Source organism: Monocercomonoides exilis (genome assembly GCF_001643675.1).
Source record: "Monocercomonoides exilis strain PA203 chromosome Unknown scaffold28-1221067, whole genome shotgun sequence".
NCBI lineage: Eukaryota > Preaxostyla > Oxymonadida > Polymastigidae > Monocercomonoides > Monocercomonoides exilis.
Window position 1 is genome coordinate 827945 of NW_027150573.1, and position 22033 is coordinate 849977.

The 22033-nt window shown below is 35.2% G+C and overlaps 5 protein-coding genes across 5 annotated transcripts; 3 read left to right on the top strand and 2 right to left on the bottom strand.

The window, feature by feature from the left end:
* Positions 1 to 1026: 1026 nt before the first annotated feature.
* MONOS_5165 (putative peptidase C19 family protein) lies at positions 1027 to 6732 on the top strand. Its single transcript, XM_067875290.1, has 3 exons — positions 1027 to 1249; positions 1303 to 2900; positions 3112 to 6732. The coding sequence occupies exons 1-3, from the start codon at positions 1060 to 1062 to the stop codon at positions 6613 to 6615; spliced, it is 5292 nt and encodes a 1763-aa protein (XP_067725755.1). The 5' UTR covers positions 1027 to 1059; the 3' UTR covers positions 6616 to 6732.
* A 26-nt stretch (positions 6733 to 6758) lies between these two features.
* Positions 6759 to 8095, top strand: MONOS_5166 (Unconventional myosin tail; the record flags this gene model as incomplete). The annotated part of the gene is made up of 8 exons (XM_067875291.1): positions 6759 to 6763; positions 6800 to 6859; positions 6908 to 6993; positions 7025 to 7185; positions 7237 to 7302; positions 7373 to 7479; positions 7543 to 7601; positions 7702 to 8095. 8 exons carry the CDS (start codon positions 6759 to 6761, stop codon positions 7734 to 7736), a joined length of 579 nt encoding a protein of 192 aa, XP_067725756.1. The 3' UTR covers positions 7737 to 8095.
* A 13-nt stretch (positions 8096 to 8108) lies between these two features.
* MONOS_5167 (uncharacterized protein) lies at positions 8109 to 10551 on the top strand (the record flags this gene model as incomplete). Its single annotated transcript, XM_067875292.1, has 1 exon — positions 8109 to 10551. One exon carries the CDS (start codon positions 8109 to 8111, stop codon positions 10044 to 10046), a length of 1938 nt encoding a protein of 645 aa, XP_067725757.1. The 3' UTR covers positions 10047 to 10551.
* A 283-nt stretch (positions 10552 to 10834) lies between these two features.
* MONOS_5168 (uncharacterized protein) lies at positions 10835 to 14875 on the bottom strand (the record flags this gene model as incomplete). The annotated part of the gene is made up of 1 exon (XM_067875293.1): positions 10835 to 14875. The coding sequence occupies one exon, from the start codon at positions 14873 to 14875 to the stop codon at positions 10835 to 10837; it is 4041 nt and encodes a 1346-aa protein (XP_067725758.1).
* Positions 14876 to 20053: 5178 nt separating this feature from the next.
* On the bottom strand, positions 20054 to 21784 carry MONOS_5169 (putative CBL-interacting serine/threonine-protein kinase 21; the record flags this gene model as incomplete). Its single annotated transcript, XM_067875294.1, has 4 exons — positions 20054 to 20776; positions 20915 to 21016; positions 21198 to 21499; positions 21648 to 21784. 4 exons carry the CDS (start codon positions 21782 to 21784, stop codon positions 20298 to 20300), a joined length of 1020 nt encoding a protein of 339 aa, XP_067725759.1. The 3' UTR covers positions 20054 to 20297.
* Positions 21785 to 22033: the final 249 nt, after the last annotated feature.

Consider the following 22033-nt stretch of genomic DNA (forward strand, 5'->3'; position numbering starts at 1 on the left):
AATGCCATTATTTCCATATTGACAAAATTTGGCAATTTGATATGAAAATTTGATGAAATGATTCAATTTTTAATTTTTCGCGAAATTTTAACAAATAGAACTCAAAAAAAAAAAAAAAAAGTGGGGGGGGGGGGGGGGGGGGGGGGGTGGGGATAGTTGACAAACAACACAAACTTTTTATCAAAATCTCAACATTTTTGTGAATTACGAAAAAATATTATTCTCATCACTTTCCAACACTCAGCTAGAGACAAATTTGTGGCAATAATTTTTTATAAAAATATATTCAAATTGTCATTTTTTTTATAAATAGATAACCAATTTCGAAAAATAAGTTTATATATTTTGAACAATTGTGTAATTCTTTTTGAAATGTCGCAAATGTTTAATTCACAAATAAATCAAAATTAATATATTTTAATGAAATTTTTGTCCTCGAACATCAAACTTTTCTGATATGAAATATATTTCTGAACAATGCTATTTCATGCATTCAAATGAAGTTGTGTGAGTGGAAACAGAAATTTGAGCAAAAAATGAAAATCTTGATTCAATAGAAAATAAAACATTTGCGACTTATCAAAAAGAATAACCCAATTAATAGTGAATTTATTGAAATAAAACCTTTACAAATTGAATGATTCATTTAACAAATATTATTGTAATGTCGAGAAAAACTTTTGTGTCTCGAATCAAATAATATGAAATAAATGCTTCAATTGTTTATTGGGTATCCAAGTTTCATGTGAAAAAATGAAAAAAAAACATAATTTCATGTTTCAAAAACACCTGCTATCAGGCACTTATCACAAAAGTTTTATTAATACAAAAAATCTTCTGCGCAAACTATGTTGAAAATCTTTTTTAAAATAAAAATAAAAATAATAATTATTAATATTTCCCTGTGTGACGTGAAGGAAAAAGTTTGTCATGTCCGTCGACAGCTCTCCACATTTCGAAAAAAAAAAAAAAAAAAAAAAAAAAAAAAAAAAAAAAAAAAAAAAAAAACCGAAATTCCGCTTTCCCATTACAAATTTAAAATATTGACGATTATTTTAAATGTCTCAGAAAGTTGATAAAAAATTGATTGACGATGTGAAAACGAACTCAGGACTTAAAAATATGAAACACATGGAACAAGCATGTGCAGTTTCTTCTTCTTGGTTGAAAAATTTATTGGATGGATGCGTTTGTGGTCCTGTTGACAACTCAGATTTGCTTCTTCCTGGAACACAAAAATTTGACAAAAGTGTGCACTTATTTTGTATGGCAATTATTTGTCACATTTTAAATATATTCCAGGCAAACAAGTCGTGAAAGATTTTGAATTGATTCATGAAGAACAATGGGTTCAAATTATTGGGACATACGGCGGAGGACCGAAAATAACTCTTGAAGTTGTAACATTCATGTCAATGAAACAAATCGAAAAAGATCCTACTGCAATTATCTTTGAACTGAAAAATAAGACAAAAGAAACAAAAACAGATGAAGATTCTGATCTCACAGAAGTTGTTCCGGTTCAATCAATTGAATTGTCCAAATTTCATTCATTTAGTGACATTTGTATTAAAATTATGAAAGGATTACACCTTCAACCTAAACACGCAATCAAATTGTGGACAACTTTTAATCCACAGAAAGAGCTTGTTTTTAGCAGTTTAAAGACTTTGCAAGAAGGCCTAAACGGAACCCGCACGGTTCTTGTGGAAATTCTACCAGCATCTACGAAAGATCCAAAAGCCATCAAATTGTGGGATCATTGGCAAAAAGTCTTTGGGAAGCATGAGCCGCTGACACTCAGCAAAGTCAACTCACTTGCACATGCAGAACATGTTAGGTCATATGGAGCAGATGCAAAGTTTGTTTCTCCTTTTGGAATGAACGAAGATGATAAAAGAGGATACAACCCAGCGAATGATTTGGCATACAAGAGTAAAATGGGGCTGCTTGAAGAGGCGCAGCATGTAGAGGAGACAGAAGAGCAGATGAAGCTGCGAACGATCGGCTTCGTTCAAAGAAGCGAGCGCAACTATGGCCTTTCATCGTTTTCGTCTCCCTCTTCATCATTATATTCGTCTTCTTCGTATTACAGCCACTACTCAAGTGCTCCTTCTGTGCAGTTAGCAGAGTGCTGTTCATCTTTCTATTCGCCCGACGAGGTTGAACTGTTGGACGACTTGAAGCTGTTTGCAAGCGAAGAAAATAAACAGACTCTCGAAAAAATCAGGACGAAAGTTGAAAAAGAAAAAATGGTTGAGAAAAAAGAAGCTGAAGAAAAAGAGAAAGAGAAAGAGAAAGAGAAAGAGAAAGAGAAAGAGAAAGAGAAGGAAAAAGAAAAAGAAAAAGAAACTACAGAAGATTCATCATCATCATCATCATCATCAAGTGCTTCCAACACAGCGACCGTCACAAGCTTTGGGCTCCATGGCCAGTCAGGGCTGGTCAATCTGGGGAACACGTGCTATTTCAACTCGGCGCTGCAGTGTCTTCTGGCGACTGTGCCGTTTGCGGCGTATGTTTTGTCATACAAGTTTGTAGGGGACATCAACAAGAGCAACAAACTGGGGTGTGAAGGCAGGTCGGGCTGTGTGATGGCAGAGGTGATGAGGAATGTGTGGATTGCGAGGAGGAAAGAGGAGAGAAAGAAAGGGAAGGAAAATGAGGAGGAGAATAAACAAGAGGGAGAAGAAAAAGGAAAAGAAGAAGGAAAAGAAGAAGAAGAAGAGAAGAAAGAAAACTCAAAACCAATTGAAGAAATAATTTTAGAGAGAACAAACAGATCAGTCACCACATCGCCTGAAAGGCTGAAGACGCTAATTGGATGCTTTTCTCCGCAGTTCAGCGGCACAAACCAACAGGACTCGCAGGAGCTGCTGACATTTCTGTTGGATGGGATGGTGTGGATTCTGATTATAAGGAAATGGGAGGGGAAAATATTGAATAAGAAAGAGGAAATTCAAAATGTTTTATTGTTTTTCGATCTTTCTTTGTTTCTCTCTTTTTTTTAATGAAGAGATTATTTGTTAATTGTCCTATCATTTTTCTTTGTGAATCAATTGAAATTGCACTTTTCTATTTTAAAAAAATTTCAAAATTTTCATTTTTCAGCACGAAGATCTCAATCTTGTTGCCTCAAAGCCATATGTTGAACAAGAAGAGGCAGACAAAACGTTGGACGACAAGCAGAATGCGCAGATTGCGTGGGACAAGTTTCTTCTGCGCGAAAACAGCACCATTGTGCATCTGTTCCACGGGCAGCTGAAGTCGATCATTGTCTGTCCAGACTGCCACAGAGAAAAAGTGATGTTTGAGAACTTTCTGTGCCTGCCGCTTCCACTCCCTGGCGAGAGGACACGCGAATTCCGGGTGCTGCTGGCGAGATGGAAGGGGGAGAGCAAAGAGAGAGAAGGAGGAGGAAGAGGAGGAGAAGAGAAGAGAAGAAGACAGCCAACAGTTGAGGAGTTTTTGCTTACACTGCCGAAATATGGAAATATCAAGACGATGCTGATGGGGCTGGCAAAGAAAGTGAATGAGCAGCAGGAGAAAGAAGAGAAGAAGAAAGAAGGAGCAGAAGAAGCATCAAAGGAACACACTTCTTCTGCTCTTCTTCCACTCAACCCGTCTTGCCTTGTTGCTTGTGATGTGGTGAACTCATACGTCTTTCGTACGTTCAAAGAAAACGAGCTGCTGATTGATTTGAAGAAAGATAAGATTGTTGTGTTTGAGGTGGACGAAGAGATTGGAAATGGGAAAAAAGACAAAGCAAAGAAGACAAAAAATGCAGAAAATGAAGAGAAAGAAGAAAAGAAAGAGAAGAATGAATCTACTTCATCCTCTTCCTCCTCTTCCTCTTCTTCCTCTTCCTCATCTGATCTCAAGTGCTTCTTCGTTCAGATGTCTCGAGCCACGCGCTCGCCGCACTCGCGTTACTATCCTTATCTGACGAAGAAGTGTGGCATGCCATTTGTGGTGACAGCGTCTGTGGCAAACAGCAGCGGAATCAGATTGCATGAGAAGATATGGAGTGTGATCAGGAACTATATTGACCCCTTGAAGTATGAGGAGTGGGTGGAAAGATGTGGGAGAAGGGAAGTTAGGAAGAAGGAGGAGGAGGAAATGGTGGAGAGCAAGGAGAATGTAGATAAGGATGCGAAAAGAGACGGGGAGCTGAGAAAATCATTGAAGAAAGAAGGGAAAGAGGAGAAAGCAGAGGAGAAGGAGAAAGAAAAAGAAAAAGAAAAAGAAAAGGAAGAGAAAGAAAGCAAAACAGATGAAAAACAAAAAGGCAACAGCAAAACTGAAGAAAAGAAAGAAGAAAAAGAAGAAGATAAAAAAGAAGGCAAATCAAAAGTTGTTCCATTGATGGGAAGTTGGGCGATGCTTGGCGGAAGAGGAGGACGCAGCTTTTCGTTTGGACCGAAAATAAGTGAAGCTAAAAAAGAGGAAGAGGAAAAGAAGAAGAAAGAAGAGGAGGAGGAAAAGAAAGAGAAAGGGAAAGAGAAAGAAAAAGAAGAAGAGAAGAAGCAGAAAAAGAGTCAAGTGAAAGAGGAAAGAGAGCTTCGGATGAAGAAGTTGAGAGAAAAAGCATCGAGAATCTTTTTTGAGCTGAAGCAAAAAGAAGAAGAGGACGATGAAGATGACAGCGAGGCGTATGGATATGATGATGATGAGTATGATGATGAGGACGAATGGGAAAAGTATGATGGAAGCAATGAGGATGGCGAGGGAGAAGAGAAAGAAGAGGAAGAGGAAGAGGATGATGATGAAGAAGATCTGATGGAGTTTATGATGGATGACTCAATCACAGAATTCACACGGGACGAAAGGCGGAAGATAGTCAAATGCATCCGAAAGGAGAGGAAAGAGGAAAGGAAAAGACGAAAGATTGAGAATGCAGAAGCAAGAAAAGCCAAAAAAGCAGAAAAAGAAGAAGCCACAAAAGATGACAACAAAAAGACTGAGAATTCGTTATCTATTGGCTCTAAACGGAAGTACATTGAACCCATTTTTGGAGAAAAAGAGCAGTTTTTGCTGCCTTTTGACACGTTTTTCAATGAAAAAAGCGAAAAATCAAGCAAATCGAAGGTGAGAAAGGAGAAAGCATGGCATTGTGCTTATTCGAATGAGTATCACAGATGCAAAGGCGGATGGGAAGAATGTGAGAGGAAAGCAGCAGCAGAAGAAGAAAAAGAGCAAAAGGAAGGGAAAAGCGAAGGAAAGAATGAAAAAGCAGAAGTTGGATTGAATTCAGCATCACAGTCAACAACTTGCGCTGTTCCACTTTCGCTTCCGCCTCGTTCTCTTCTTCCATATCGTCTTCTTTTGGGCAATGTGGACAATGCGACAGAAGGAGAGCTCATAGAAATCCCACTCAGCACACAGACATTGAAAGACACAGTGCCAAAGATTGGGAGTGAGGAGAATCTGATGGTGGTGTGGATAGATAGAACAGGGAAAGAGGACGAGAAAGAAGAGAAAGAGAAAAAGGAAGAGAAAGAAGAGAAAAGAGAAGAAGAAGAAGGAAATGATGATGGAATGCTAATGGAGCATCTGATGATGGAGTGTGTGGAGAATGAGGAGCTGATCAAAGAGAAAGAAGAAGAAGAGAAAGAAGAAAAGGAAGAAGAGGCAGAAAACAAAAAAGCTGAGGAAGAGAAGGAAATGAAGGAGGATACGAAAGAGAAAGAAAAAGAGGCGGAACAAGAAAGCAATAAAGAATCAGATAAAGAAGATGGCGCAGACAAACCAGAAGTCGAATCTGTTGTTCCAGCAGGGAAACTGAAGCACAGCAAGAAGAAGACAACGCTGATGGACTGTTTTGACATCTTCACATCGCCTGAAGAGCTGACAGAAGACAACATGTGGTACTGCAACGTGTGCAAAGAGCACAAACAAGCCATGAAGACAATGAAAGTGTGGCGGTTCCCGATGATTTTGGTGATTCAGCTCAAACGCTTTTCATCTGGAACAACCTTTTTCTCCGCGGAGAAATTAGATACTTTTGTGGAGTATCCAATTAAAGGGCTGGACTTAACGAGCTTTGAGCTGTGTCCTCCAGAGCTGACGGCGCGGATGATGCAAGAGACGAAAGAGAAGTATGAGTTCAGCTCAAGTTCCTTTGAAGGCAAGCAATCTTCATCAACTGCACAGCCACCTCCGCCTTGCCCTGCCATATACGATTTGTATGCAGTGTCTGTTCATAGTGGGTCAACCAGAGGAGGACATTACACAGCATTGGTGTACTCACCCATCACGAAGAAGTGGCTGGACATCAGCGACAGCCATGTCACTCATGTCAATGAACCAGATGCTGCTCTGACGAGAAATGCATATCTTCTGTTTTACAAAAGAAGAGGTTTACTGTGGGACTTTGATCAAATAGCACTTGCAATGGCACATGGGATACTGACAGAAAAGGAAGTGCGAAAGAACAATTCTGCAGAATTGAAAGATGACAAAGTAGAGGATGAAAAAGAACGATTGAACAATGAAACTAATTTATCAGCTCTCGAAGACTTGACGGATATTGCAAAACGATCAAAGAAGAGAAAAGATGAAGAAAGATCAATTTATCGATCAGGAATTGGACATAGCATTTTTGATTTCATGTAATTTTTTGTTATTGTTATCGCTATTATCATTTTTTTGAAAGCATTACAATGATTTTTACGCACTTGTTTTGAGTTAAATAATTAAATGAAAGATTTCAATAATCTAATTATGGCTGAATTAGATCTTTTTTATTTTACGTTTGTATGTCGTTTGTGGACGTAGAAGAAGATTTGCCTTCAACAAGTTCGAATCCATCAGATCATCCAAGTACATTGCCCCTTTTTATGGGGAAGAAAATTCGACGGTTCGTCTCAGCAAATTAAGTTTTAACTCTTTTTTTAACTTACTTCAGTTCATCTTCTGAGTCAAAAAAACCAGCAGGAGATTTACTAAATCTTCATTCTAATTCTAACGTCATGAAATTTTTTTCAAAGACCGGTATTGAATTTGAGAAATTTCTATTTTTCAGTTAAAGTCTTTTTAGGAGACACACAAGTTTTATTTTCAGATGAAGTTGTGAAAGTAAACAGAAAACTTAAATCACAAAAACGGGTTTTTGTTGTTACGGACAAAGGGCTTTACAACCTTCTTCCAGAAAGTTTTAAGTGCCAAAGGCGAATTGCACTTGATGTCTGATAATTATTTATATTTTCACATTATTTTCGCTTTATGATTGCATAGAAACTTGGAGGAATCAGCATGTCATGTTTAACAGATAATTTCTTTGCTCTTCATGTTCCGACTGAGGTATTTTTTTTAAATGATTCTCGGTTTTTTACTGAAAGTATTTCTCCTTAATTTTTGTGAATGCGCGTAGTATGATTATCTAATCGTTAGCAGTCGTAAAATTGAAGCGACAATTGTTATGAGTGAAGCCTTCAAAAGACTCACATCACACGATCTTCCTGTGCATTTCGCCAATACGTATGCAATTTTTTCGCTCAATTGCAATCATCTTAAAGAAATTAATTTTGTTTGATTTTTTAGTTTTGAATATAGGATAGATGATAAAATTAGTAAAGAGATCATATTCACCGAAGTTGATGGTTTGACTTTTTAAGTTGAAAGATGAAGATAATTTATCCTTATTATTTGAAAATTATTTTTGTATTTCCTTTCTGTAATCAATTTTCAATGGATCAACAGATGGTGTTTCAACTCAAATATTTCAAAAGAAGTAGAGAAAGTTATTTCATGAATGCTTCTCAATTTATTGTAAAAGTTGTTTTTATTCTATTGTTTATTTTATCTCAGATTCTTTGTTATTTTCTAATGTTTGAATATTTTAACTTTTTCAATTGATAATTGTCATCATGATCAAACGTTTTATGTTCTGTTTATCCTCCCGATTTGTGGATGACGATCTGTTATTCCTTTTGTATTCTTCATCATCAGAAAAATTTTTGAGCCAATATCGCTATTTTTTGAAAGTTTTATTTTCACTTTCATCACCCCTCTTTATGATATTTGCGTTTCTTTTGTTTTTAAAATGTCTTTGTTATTTTTGAAAAGTAATGAAACATGTTTTCATAAATTATGGCATAAGATCTTTTATGGAATTTGAAAACTCCATATGTGTTCGATTGCATCGAAAAAAACGATTGATCTATATTCGTTGCTATTTACCGAGAATTAAAGCGCATCATGTTAACTATCAACCAGGGAAATATCTTTTTCATTTGGACACATTCGGTTCACATCATCCATTCGAAATAAATCAACAATATCCTGAAGGGTGCACTGTTGATCCATCTAGATCATACTCATCTTATCGCTCTTTCACGTTGATATCGATATTACCAATTTTACACATTCCGACGACTGATGATCCAAGAAAGACATATTCACCAACAACTCTTTATTTACAAGCTCCTCATCGACTTGGTTATATCGTTGGAAAAGAAAAAACTTTAAATGATTCTTGTAAAACGAATGACGTATCAACAAAGAAAAAAGATGATTTCGGCTTTGAGTTCGATGATTTTTCTTCTTCACTCACAAACTCGCCTAATAATAACTCAAATGAACCAACAGACTTTCAGTCAAATGATCTTCCAATTGTCAAAGCACCCGGAGAGATGTTTGGTTCTGCATATGATCATTCAACTGCGATTTCATTTTCGCCATCTCCTGTTGACATTTATTTTACGACAACTGATCTATTATCAATACCAAGCACAGAACGTAAAAAACGAAAAGAAAAACTACAAAAGAAAAAAAATTCAGTTAAAGATTTAAACGAGCGTTGTCGCAAAGATGAGGAGAAAACAGAGGAAATTGAAGAAACAATAGATTTGAATCTTCCAATGTGCGAAGATCCAGCAACTATTTTTACACATCCTCTTCTGCAACATGCAGATGCATCTGCGGATTCTTCAAAAACAACTCAATTTTCACAAGCTTACTTTTATAACAGTGAAGAATCTCCTTCAACGCCAAATGCATTACCCAAGATTCCATCCAAGCAATCAACAACAACACCAGAACATAACCCTTCTGTTGATTCTTCGAAAATTGTGTCACAACCGCCAGTTCATTCTAATTTCTCTTTCCTATCTGTGCACTCTCCGATGCACGGAGTTCTTTCTCCATTTCATATTCATTCCATTTCACCACCAATTATTCCACCTCAAGTCATTTATTCCCCTCAAGCACCGATTTCTTCCGCGGAGTCAACACAGACGTTGCAAGCAGATGGTCTGCAAGTTGCATCGAATTCTTCATCAACTTCAACACCATTAAAATCTTCCACTTCACCTGCACTTTCTGAGAAGGCAAGCTTTACTCCTAATCCCACTTCAACTCCTCCTCATCCAACAAATCTTTCAATGTCGTCAACCACAAAAAACGAACAAAATGAATCTTCTGCCTCTTCATCTGCTCCTTTAACAGATGTCTCATCTTTTTCTTCTCTGACTTTCTGCCCAGCCGATGACATTTTAACATCTCCTCAGCGAATTACTCATTCTGCACTGAAGAAGAAAAACAGGGTGGCAGAAAGTTCAAAAGACAAGGATTCGCAAAATACATCATTATCTTCTATTTCTTCACCATCTCGCTTTGATTTATCGAAAGCATCTCCTTTACAAGTTTCTCCATCATCTGAAAGAAAAGTGTCTTTTTCTTTCACAAGTGAGCAATTGCAGCTAATGAGGCAGCGAAAGAACAATGCACAACTGTTAAAAGATTTAATGGATTTTCAGAATGAAGGTGAAGATGGAAATGAAGATGAAGAGGAAGAAGAAATGCAACAAAAGAAAAAGAAGAAGAAGAAGAAGAAGGTAAAGAAGAACACTTCAAATGAAGAGGAAATAGAAAACATAAAGCCAAAAAAGAAAAGAACTTCTTTTATTGAAGATGAGAAAAGCAATGAAATCGACGATGAAGACGATGTGGAGGTTCCTGATTTTTTGAGTGAAGTCAATAAGATTCTTCAAGGAGTACCAAATTCTGGATTGGGAATAATTGGAAAACACAATGAAAAAAAATAATTACACAGATAGTTTGATTTAAAAAATAAGAATTAAATGAAAAAAAATAACCAATTCTAAAAGAATTGTGCTTTTGAAAGAAATGTGATTTCGTTTAAAACGAAAATACGAATGAAAAATTGTATTAGAATTATTTAGAATTATCAGTCATAATGAAAAACACTCAGACAGCATGAATAGATGATGAATTTTCTGGAGCTGATTCTATTTGATTAGAAAGTGATTTTAATATTTAAGAGTTAATTGAAAGATGTAATTTGTATGCACATGCAACATTTGCTTCAGTGATTTCCATTTCTAACGAAGTTGATTTAAGATTTTTAATTGTTTTATTCATTTTTGAAAGGCAAAAACAAAAAATTCAACATTCGACTATTGTTTGAATTATAATCAACTTTGGCTTTCTAACTTTCAACAATCATATAAAATAATTACAGAATAATTTTATTTCAATGTTCCGTTATTTTGCATCGTTTTAACAAAAAATGAAATGAGAAATTACTTTGACATTTTTCGAAATAATTTCTTAATGTAACAGAAAAAAAAATCAAAAGCGTATCAATCACAGTAAAAAATGATGTAAAAATAGGAAAGTAATGCAAAAAGGAAACTGACATATTAGCCGTTTGCAATGTTAAATGCAATTATTCAATTTAGTTACTTTTGCAAAGAATTTTAAAAGTTCCGCAACTCTTGAATCGATAAATTCATTTCTTTGAATAATGAGTGCTTAGAGGAGGATGAAAAGGTGTAAAAGTTGTGGAGGCGAAAGAAGCATCTTTAAATTTTTATGGAAAAGGCTTGTTTGTGGAAGCTTGATTTGAAGAAGGTTTGAAATTCGAATAGATTGTGCTTGAATACGAGGCAGACGAGGAAGAAGAAGAAGGCAAGTTAGGAGCAGTATAGTTTTGATTTGGAATTGAAGATGTTGAACTAAAATAAGGAGGAGGAGGGAGCGTGGAAGCGCTCAAAAAATGAGATTGACCCACAGTCGTGTTGTAGCTCTGTTCTCTGCCTTTTGAATCTTTCTGTTTTATTTCACTGCTTTGCTCCTCTGAGACTTTTCTTTGATTGGGAGCATGAATGTTTTGATTATCCTTTATCTCTTCTGAAATCATTGGATTATTGCCATTTCTCTCATTCGCTGTTTTTGCATTGTCCACTTTCTCTTTCAATGCACTTTCTGAATCGCTTCCACTTTCCATTTCCATTTTGACAGCTTCATTTTTGTCTTCTTTCGGATCAGAGTTCGAAGAAGACTGTAAATGAACCAAAGGCTGAGATGACGATGAAGTTATTGAAAACGATGAAGAAGAAGCAGAAGAAGGCATATTTGAGGGATGTGATAAAGGAGCAACAGAACCAGGCATGTGCATAACAATGTTCTGTTGAGCTTTTGGAACGCTGCTGATCATCATTCTTTCTCTTTGCCCATCTTCTCTCAATCTCTTTTCGGAATCTTCATCAAAACTTCCACGTTTGCTATCCTCTGCTCTTTCCGCTCTATCTTCTCGTGTTCTTTTGTCATTCCCTCTTGACTCCCCAATCCCTGCTCCGCTTTCAATTTCTTCTGCTTCGTTTCCTCTTCCATCTCTTCCGCTCCCTTTCTCTTCTCCACCAGCTCCTCCTTCTTCTCCTTCATTGAACAGCTTCTCCTCGTTTTCCTCAAACTGCCTCGTTTGCAGTTCAAACTCCTCCTCTAACGCAGCACACACACTTTCTTCCTCTCTCTCACTTTCCTTCAGCCACATATTCCGAAGCCAGTTTAGCTGCTCCTCGCACACAGACGACAAAACTTGCGAGAACAGCGCCCCGCCTTCTGAGCAACATTGAGAGAATTCATCCTCAAGGGAAGATGGAGAGAGAGGGAAAGGAGTCATCAAAGGAGAGCTCAGTGGAGACAGAGGAGAGGAAAAAGATGATGCCGGAGGAGAGAAAGAAGCGGGAGCAGAGAGAGGAGCATTATTATCTTGAAATGTGTTATCATTAACTTGCATGAATGGGTCATCTTTTTCTTGGTTGTTATTATTCTCGGAAACTGTTTTATTGTTGTACTCTGCTTCTTTCTTGTCATTTGCTTCAGCCAGTTTTGAATCAGATTTATCTTTTGCATCGGATGCATTAGCCAAAGTCGACACTTTTCCTGAATTTGCTACAGGAGTTAAAATACTCGACGATTCAGTTTTTATATTCACCGGATTTTCTATTTTGTTGTAATTGTCTTCTTTTCTCATTTCAAACTTGTCTTCATTTTTGGCTATGTTCTCTTTTGCATCCATGATATTTCCATTATTTTCATCTTGTTCATTATCTTTCGTCATTCCTTCATTTTCTTCCTTTTTTTGTTCATTTTTGCTTGTCTCTTGTATTTTTTCGTTTACTTCCTGTGCTTTCTCAGCATCGATATCAACATCAGCCTCATTCTCCCCTTCTCCTTCTTTCTCCTTCTCCATCTCCATCTCCTTTCCGTTCATCTCCAACTTCATCAGCTCGCTGAGCCTGCTGCTAAACAGCTCCTTTAGCTGCATCAAGCGATACAGCCGTCTTTCATTCAGAATAAGCATCTTTGTCTCTCTGGAAAGTGTAGGCAGGATGTCTGCCACATCAATCACATCCTCTCTCTTCATCCACGCAGACGTCGGGAACGAGAACAGCGACTGCAGCGTCAGACAATCATCAGCTGAAGACTCGTTGTGCTTTTCACCTTCGTTCTCTTTGTCATCCAAAAGACGAAAATCATTGATGCCAGGCTCTTCTTTGTTTCCTTCTTCATCGCTGATTGGAACCAGGTATCTTCTTTCTTTCTTTTGTCCCATTTCATCTTCATCACCATCAAACAAGGGCAAATCATCATCATTCCCTCCATTTACTGTGTCTTTCTCCGCAACCAACGGAAAAAGACCTTTTCTCCCGTCTCTTCCTCTTCTATCTTTCTCCACCTCCTCTTCACTTCCAATGCCCATTGAACGATCCCAGAACTCTCCTCCTTCTCCGTCTTCTCTGAAACCCATCGGATTTCGCAAGCCCAAAGAAGAATTTGAAGAAAACAGAGGAGAGCCAAAAGCGCCTTCTTCAAATGATATCTCCAAAGAATAAGGCAGTGGAAGAGGATCTGCGTGCCTTACAGTGATCGCACAGTTCTCGCAGAACAGATAGGGCTGGTTGGGGTCTCTAACCTTTGTCTCTCGCCGGAGGAACGGGGTGGTGGTGAGCACACTCAGAATGTCGTAGCACCTCCGATAGTCCATTCGGAGCAGTGATTGCAGCTCTTTGAAGGAGAGCGCGCCACGCCCTCGCACAGCGAGACATGGCGGAGGAGAGAGAGAAGAGGCAGAAGTTGAAGAAGAAGGATCTAACGACGAAATGACAGAAGAAAGAGAAAAGGAAGATGGAAGAACCGAAGATGTGTTCTCTGCAATTTGCGAAGCGCCAGCTTCTGATCCAGAAGCGTTTGAGTCTTCCCATCCTTCTATAAAATTACTTTGATTGGCCACAGCTTCATTTTGTGTTTGTGCAATTTCGTTATTTCTCAGTGCAGAACTTGAGTTGTTTTGAAAGTTTGAATTTGAATTGAGTTCATCTTCTTTGCTCTGATCGGGAGATGAAGAAAGATTGGTATTTTGATTTGCACCAATTTCATTATTTTCTGTTGAAGAGTTTTTGATTTCCTCGCTTTCTTTTTCAGTTTTTTCACTCGAAATTTCATCAGTCTTCTCACTCATATTCAATGCACCTTCCTTCACTGACAGATCTCTCTCTTCATTTGCTACTTGCTTTCTCTTCTTTAAAAGCTGTTCTTTCTTCTTTTCCTTTGCTTTTTCGACTCTTCTGCACAATTCTCTCAACTCGTCTGCATCTGGCACAAGCGAAGCTGCCACAAACACCCGCAGCATTGCCCGTGTGCATTCCTCTAATCCATCCCTTCTTCCGTCGCCAGTCAGGCCCTGCCACAGCCACTCAGGCAATGTCTCCTGAAGAGGATGGTCGATGCTGTCAAACACCTTGGAAGATGAGTTTGTAGCGTTTGCTTGCAAATATGGCGAAAGAGAAGACGAAGACTTGTTAGACGTTGATAATAAACGAGGGGAATATGTTGATGCAATCGATTGCTTCCTTTTAGCATGGATTTGGTTTGCAGATTGTTTTTGCTGATGAGGACGACCCCGGCGCTTTCTGGTAATAGTGTCTTCCAAAGGGCGGCTGTCACTTATAGGCAAACGAACAGGCGGTATAATTGATGAGGCATTTAGCTGCTGGAAAGAATCCTGTGAGGGAGATGAAGAAAAAGTATTTGAAGGAGGAGACTGAGAATTTTGTTGAAACGGATTTAAAAAAGGATGCGGAGGATATGATGATTGATATGAAGATGATAAAACTGAATCAGATGTGGTCTTTGGTAAAAATGATAAAGGCTGTCCAAACGGTTCTCCAATATGAGAACCCTTCGGATAAGCGTCGATTGGAAATTGGGGCAATGGAATTGATGAAGGAGAGTAGCGATGAAGTGATGCAGAAGAAGATGGAGAGTCACCAATCGCTGGTACAGGAAAAGAATGGGGCAAAGACATATGCTTTGCTCTATTGTAAATCTCAACATTTGATTTGCCTTTTTGAGAATCATTTGAACCAATTGAATGGGGTCGTTGGGAAAGATATCCCCCTCTGCCTCTTCCACGACCTCTTCCTCTGCCTCTTCCACGACCCCTTCCACGACCCCTTCCTCTATTATGCTTTTCAAAAGAAACCTTTCCTAACGTGTCATAAGATTCATGCTGACGCATCCTTTGAGATTGTTCAAACACACTGGACATTGTTTTTGGTTGTGTCATAAAAGTTGGGGTTGGAAAATTATGAGTTGGAGTAATATTTTGAAAAGGTGAAGAAGTTGCATGAAAAACAGATGATGCAGCATTGTTATGATCATTAATAGGAACTTTTGATTCAGGAGTGAAAAACTCACTCATTGGAAATAATCTTCAAAGATTATTTAAATGGCAAATATACAACGACAAACTTTCGAAATAATAAATACAAATATAAATTGTTATTATAAATAAATTTAATTTGCACACTGAAACCAACACGGAGTGTAAATAACACATAAACATTCGTACTCGCATGAAGTTTTTATTATGGCAAACAATAATTCTTTATATGCTTTCAAACGATAAACACACGTTATGAACATGTGAATCTGTGAAAGTCAATACAACAATCACATCGGTTTTTATTTTGTTATAGGTTAGATCATCTTTGTTGATATTTGTTGATGACTTCTGTTGTGGACTCATGTTTAACAGCAGAAATTACAGAAATTAGCATTTCTAATGCTTCAAGAGAACAAATAAAATTTGTAAATCCTTCGTCACAGTATTGTCCATCAAGCAAGTCAAATGAAGATCTGCCCTCGCATTTTGAATGTTCATTCGATGAAGTTGAGCAATACACATTGCAAGAATTAAAATGCGATGAAAATTCTGCTTTTTTGAGCGTTGTGGACGATGATACACTTGCAAAAATTGCATGTTATTTATGCGACAGATTAGAATTTCTTCTTCCAGATTTATTTGTTAAAAAACATTCCATTTCACAAAGACATAACCAAAAATCAACTCAACAAATAGTGATGGATCGAAAGCGCAAATTCTCAAAGAAAATTCGTCATTTTTTCCAAATAGTCCGAGGGGTGTCGTCTTTAGTTTTATCGGAAATGTTGCACGCTGTTTATCTAGTGGATATGCTAATTGTTGCTGAGTCGATTGCTAAAAAAGATGGAATGAGTCCGATTGTTTCAGAAGATAATTTAGGAATGTTGCTTCTTTGTAGTGTAATTCTGTCGTTAAAACTTAATCGAGATTCTTCATATTCAAATGGTTGGTGGTCAAAATCTATAGGCATTCCAGCAAGCATTATTAACCAATCGGAAATAGTGTTCATGCAAAGGATTAATCATAACATGTTTGTTCCAGTGAATGCTTTTCTGAAATATGTTCAGCAATTTGTTACGAATGTGAAAGAAGCATAAGACATAATTTGAAAAAATAAATGATTTAGACGTGTAGGAGTTATTGTGAAAATTATATTTTTGTGGCATAGTGTTCAATGAGCGTTTTGAAAAAAGTGTTTACAATTTTTGAACGCTAGAAAAGTCTCTGCGCCTTTGAGCATTGGAGAGCAAAAAGAACTTATAAACTTCTCTGCCAATAAACATTTTAATGTTATTTGCTAATGTCTGTACAAACAACTGTATATTTCTCTCTTTTTTTGACTGATTTTGTGATATGGATTGTTGAAGTATTTTTCTGAAATATTTCGTGATTATTTCACTTTTCAGTGATTGCGTAATTTCAAATCTTCGTTTTTCATTAAAATTTTTAAGTTTTTTTTTAATTGCACGAGTGAATGTTATTGCCTTTTTTTTTTATGAAAAGAAAATTCTTTTTTTATATTATTTATACAGTATATTTTTCAATGTTATTTTTTGTTGTTGATGTACTCCAAACTTTTAATTTTTGTTTTATAAGATAAAATTATATTTTCTTTTTGCGAAAATTCTTATTTTTAGAGCAGATATTTGTTTCTGTTTGATGAATTCGTGAAAAGAATATTTTCTTTCCTTTTTATATTTATATAAAAATAAATTTAATTGATATTTTATATATATCTATTTTTATTTTGCTTGTTTTGAATTTTTTTATCTGAAATTTGCCAATCTTTTTATTTGTTTCATATATTATTTTTTAGTTATTTTTATATTTTTTAAGCTTTATTTGTCACCAAATTTGTTTGAATTTCTACATTTGCAAAACAAATTAGAATTTTCAAAAGAAGTCATTTTTTGTGAATGCTTTCAAATTTTGTAAAAATTATTTTTTTCTTTTTTTATCTCTTTCTTTTTATTGGTTCAAATTCACCTTAATGAGATCGATTTATTATCTTTTTTACTTTTTTTAGTTTTTGTAATCATTTCAATTTTATTATGATGATGATAATTGTAAATTTCTATCGACTTTTTTAGTGCTAATTATTTTCCATAGTATTTCGTTTTTTGCATGGAATAATTTTTCTCGATTTTTCAACCTTTTATTTAATCATCAATTGCGCCTTAAAATTCTGTGCTTATTTTATTTTATGAATTGAATTGTCATATTTAATATATTCCATCATGCATTTCGTAATTTTAAATTTTAATCTGTACATTTTTAAATATTAAAATTTCATTTGAAAATAAACTAATATTTCTTTTTTGAGGGGAAATGCATTTGCCTATCAAATGGGAAATTTTCAATTTTATTGTCGGTTTTATGAAGAGGGGAAAGTGAATTCTGATCTCACAGATTTCATAAACATTGGTTAGAGGGTACATTGCAACCAGTGCATTTTTGTTTCGTTGAGAAAGTTGTTGCTTTATTTGCGCATCATAAGAAATGTCAATAAGTTTTTTTTTTTTTTTTTTTTTTTTTTTTTTTTTTTTTTTTTTTGATTAGGAAAAATGCAAGTTTTCAAACTTTTTTTGAACTGAACAATTAATATTTGTTTCACTAATTACTTCGTAAAACTTGCTCAGATTTCTAAATGAATTGGGTTTTCATATCTGTAAACAAACTTCACTGATATAATAACATTATGTTTTGCGACCTCAAACGTATTTCAAATAATAAACACATTTATTTCAAATTTTTCGATCACAAAACGATCATCTGGGATGCATAATTTTTCAATAAAAATGCCTGAAGTCAATATTTTGTCCCAATTCAACATCATTTTTTTGCGCATAAACATTTATTTATGATGAATTTGTGATGAAAAACACAGATTGAACGAAAAAACTCTTTCAAAAGACAAACGGTATTTGAAAAATAAACACCACGAAAAAAAATAAGATTTTAAAAATAATCATCCACAAGTTTGATTTGTATTTAACGACAAAAAGTGCAAACTATTCTCTAAAGAATAATTCTGATTTGAATGATATTTTTTTATTGTATTCCATTTTTGCTTGAATGGCTTATCAATAACGTCTCAATTTTTTCATAAAAAAAATTTCCTAACATTCTATAAAAAAATGAACATTTATTCGGAAAGAGGAAAAAGAGAATAATACAGATGTGTAAATTGAAATATTCCGATAAAAATATTCTTAAATACTCGTTTTTCAACTTTGCTATTCTATTCGACTAACTGTTGATAATATTTTTGAATTTTTGTTTGAAATTGGATTTTCTCATGCGAATTTTATGCTCTATATCAATCGAAAAACTGTCAGTTTTGGATTCTCAATTTTGTGTTATTTCTTCGAAAATCACATACCTGGATTCTCAACCTATTGGAGGTGAGGGTGAAATAGGAAAAATTGACGAGGCAATTCTTAGGAAAGAGAGAATTCCACAAAGGTGGAAAAAAATCAAAAACATGGATTTACAGTGGTATTGAAAGAATAAGAAAAAAATTTTTTGAGGGAGATTTTTTTCTGTTTGGATGAATAAAAGAATCAAAAGAAACCCGGCTCCCCATCAAACCAGCAAATATCAAATTCAAGACGATAATTTTCATAGATGAAGGGCTTGCTTTCAACTGTTTATCGGTTCATATTTTTTCCCATTCGTCAAAATGTTACAAACACCATTTCAATAAATCCACTCATTTAAGTTTTCATGAACAAAATTGACTGATTTTGGTCTTTGTTTCTCCAACTCTAACCGAAAACAGGAGTTGACTATTTGTTTATTGATGAACATTATTCAAATCACATGTTTTATTCCTGCAGAAAACACTTGTTCCTTGACTTTTTTGAAAAAAAAAACCCATTTCTCTATTCCTTCAAAATAAAAAAGATATTTCAGTTATTAAAATGAATCATATACTGTACACCAATTATCAACCATTTGTTGATGATTTTGTTAACTCGACGAAAAGAAAAATATACGTATCTTGTGATGGTGAAATATTATCAAAGAATGCAAAATAATTATCAAAACAAATTTAATATTGTTAGAAATAAGTTTTTCTTTAATTCATATACAATCCATTTTTATTATTCTTCATTTGGGGAATAATTTTTGACATCATGACTTTTTTCGGTGTGATAATTATACCAAATTTTTATTTCTTCGAAGAGGATTTATTATTTTGAAGGAAAAAATACATAATAATTGTTTGAAAAAACGATATTCGAAAACATATTTTAGAATAAACAATCTTTTTAGTAATTATATCTTTTCAGTATCTATTAATCAGTATTTATGGTGAATGCTCAGACAGAATTATTTGATTGAAAATTCAGTGAAGATCGGTTATGATCACCTCAGTTGTAATCAAGATCGCGAATAATCACATTTTTTCGGGCATCAATAAATTTTGCATTTTTTTAATGTGTAATTTCATCGGTCATAATCACGCTAAAATCGTGAATAATAACAAAATTTGAAAATATTTGGGTATTTTTCTGTCCATTTTGAAATTTTTGAATAAATGAAAGTTGTTATTTTCTGCTTAATAATTAACAATTAAAAACATTGAAACATTGAAAATATAAAAAATCGATACAAATGCGTGGATTTCAATAAAAATTGAAAATATGTTTTTTTTCTTCGTAAAAAAAAAGCAGAAAAACTAATCCATGGAAAAGATGGTTCGGTTGTAATCAAGTTCGGTTATAATCACAAAAAATCGTGCAAAATGGATTGTGATTATAACCGAGCTTGGCTATATATGGATTCAAGAATAATTGCCCATTTAAAAAAAAAACAAAGTGTTATCATGTTCTTTTTTAATTGAATTTATGTTCAACAACAACAACAACAACAACAACAAAAAAAAAAAAAAAAAAAAAAAAAAAAAAATCTTTTTAACATTTTTTTTATACAGATTGTGATCTTCCCACTTACCTTAACATTGAGTAATTCATTGATTTTTACGCTTATAATATCAGCAAATAATATTGATCATCAATACGATAACCTCTTTGTGAAATAACAACAAAACCAAAAAAATGTGTTTAAAATACATCCATAAAACAGAATAAACAAGTGAGGTGAAAAAAAGTGTTGTGAAGTGCGTTTGTGAACATGTAAATTAAGTGACAATGAAAACTTAAAAGCAGATATCGTGAAAAATCAAAGAGAATTTATGAATTTGAATCATGTAACAATTGACTTCAAAAAAGCAAATCTAAACTTTCATAAAAATACAATTGAATAACGCATAACAGCTGAACATAAATTATAAAAATTCAGCTTGGCACCAAATATTTCAACCTTTAACAGCAACAATATTCTCCTTTGCTTCCTCTTTTTGCTGTGTGGCTTCTGCACCTTTTGTAAGTTCTTCTCGATTTTTTCCCTTTCTTATTTGATTTTCTTCCTCTTTTGCCTTTTGCACAACTTTCGGATCAGATTCCATTTCGCGCTTTGGCTTTGAGGCATCGGCTCCTGCTGCTTTTGCATCCTGCTCCTGATTCTTTGGCTTTTCACTGTCTGCTGGGTTGGCTGCATTCTCTTTCTCCTTCTCTTTCGCAGCCACCCACCCCGCCAGCTCAGACTTCAGTTCCTCAGACACATCCAGCAGCGGATCGGGGTAGATCGAAGACGAGGTGGATATCAGATACTTGATGGGGCTAGTGCTCTGGTATGGAGTGTATGTCGAGTTTGATACAACCCATGCATGAGTCAAGATCTCTCTGATCGTGATGCGCAGCTGGGGAGTTGGGGTAAGCATCCTCTGAATGAGATCTGATCAATGGAAATATGACATTAGTTGGTAAGTTGATTGGACAAGACACATTAGCAGAAAATAAAATAAAAAAGAAAGAAAATAATCAACAATAATAACTTCAAATAAATGAATCTCATTTTGAAAAAAAATCATACCTGCTGCATCTGGAGGAAACAATGGAGGAAATCGATACTGACATCTGATTATATGGTCAGTCAGCTGAGAACCACTGCATCCTTCTCCAAAAAATGGATGCCCTGAGCATAGACATCATTAACAAGCAACAGAAATGAAATGTGTGTTGTCAAAACGAAAGCAATGGAACAATTTTGTAAAACGAAAAACAATAAAAAAAGTAGAAAAACGAAAAAAAAAAATTTTTTTTTTTTAAAACAGAAAAGTAATGAAAGAGTTTTATCTCTCAACAACAAATCACACTTCCAGTCATCATCTCGTAGAGAGTGACACCCAGCGCCCATATGTCAGCAGCTTTCCCATCGTAGAACCGCTCTGTCATCATCTCCGGAGACATGTAATACGACGTTCCACATGCCCTCGTCAGCACTCGCCCACTTTTGCCAGCGCGTGCTGCCAAACCGAAGTCCATCAGCTTCAGATGGGGTGGAGTAAACGGTGCAGGTGCAAATCTCCGAATGCTGTGTCCGGGCCCACTCCCAGATGTGGAACCAGGAACATGGAAGCATGCCTTTAAAAACATCACATTATCTGGTTTGATATCTCTGTCAAAGAATTTAATGAGAATTTTAACAGATACATAACAGATTGCACATTCAATTAAAAACACGATTAGATCAATGATGAAAAAATAAAAAAATAAATATTGAAAATTATTGCATACAAGAAAAATTAACAAAATGAAACATATACCTATGAGCGTAATCGTGCTGATGGAGATAATCAACTGCACTTATGAGTTGTCTGAATAACATCCGAGCGGTATTTTCTTGGAATGCTCCAAATCGCGAAATGAAAAATGACATTGCTCCTCCAGAAGCATATTCCATGACCAAAAAATGCCTAGACAGATATTTGAAGCCAAGTATATCCATTCCATAAAACGATAAAAATTTAGAAACGATTAATAAAATTAAGCTTGAATTATTATGCTCATTCAAATGAACAAACTGCGTAGAACTGGAAAAAAAGTCCACAAATTCAATAATATGCGGATGAACTAGTTTCTTACACAAAAGAATCTGAAACGTTCGAAGAGAAGTGATAGATTCAGAAAAAAATAGATAAACAAGTGTAAA

What these genes read in the sequence shown, in the direction of transcription:
- MONOS_5165 (XM_067875290.1), top strand. Translation starts at nt 1,060, where the DNA reads ATGTCTCAGAAAGTTGATAAAAAATTGATTGACGATGTGAAAACGAAC. An exon ending in AACACAAAAATTTGACAAAA is followed by an intron (nt 1,250 to 1,302) that starts GTGTGCACTTAT and finishes AATATATTCCAG; the next exon opens with GCAAACAAGTCGTGAAAGAT. An exon ending in CATTTCTGTTGGATGGGATG is followed by an intron (nt 2,901 to 3,111) that starts GTGTGGATTCTG and finishes TTCATTTTTCAG; the next exon opens with CACGAAGATCTCAATCTTGT.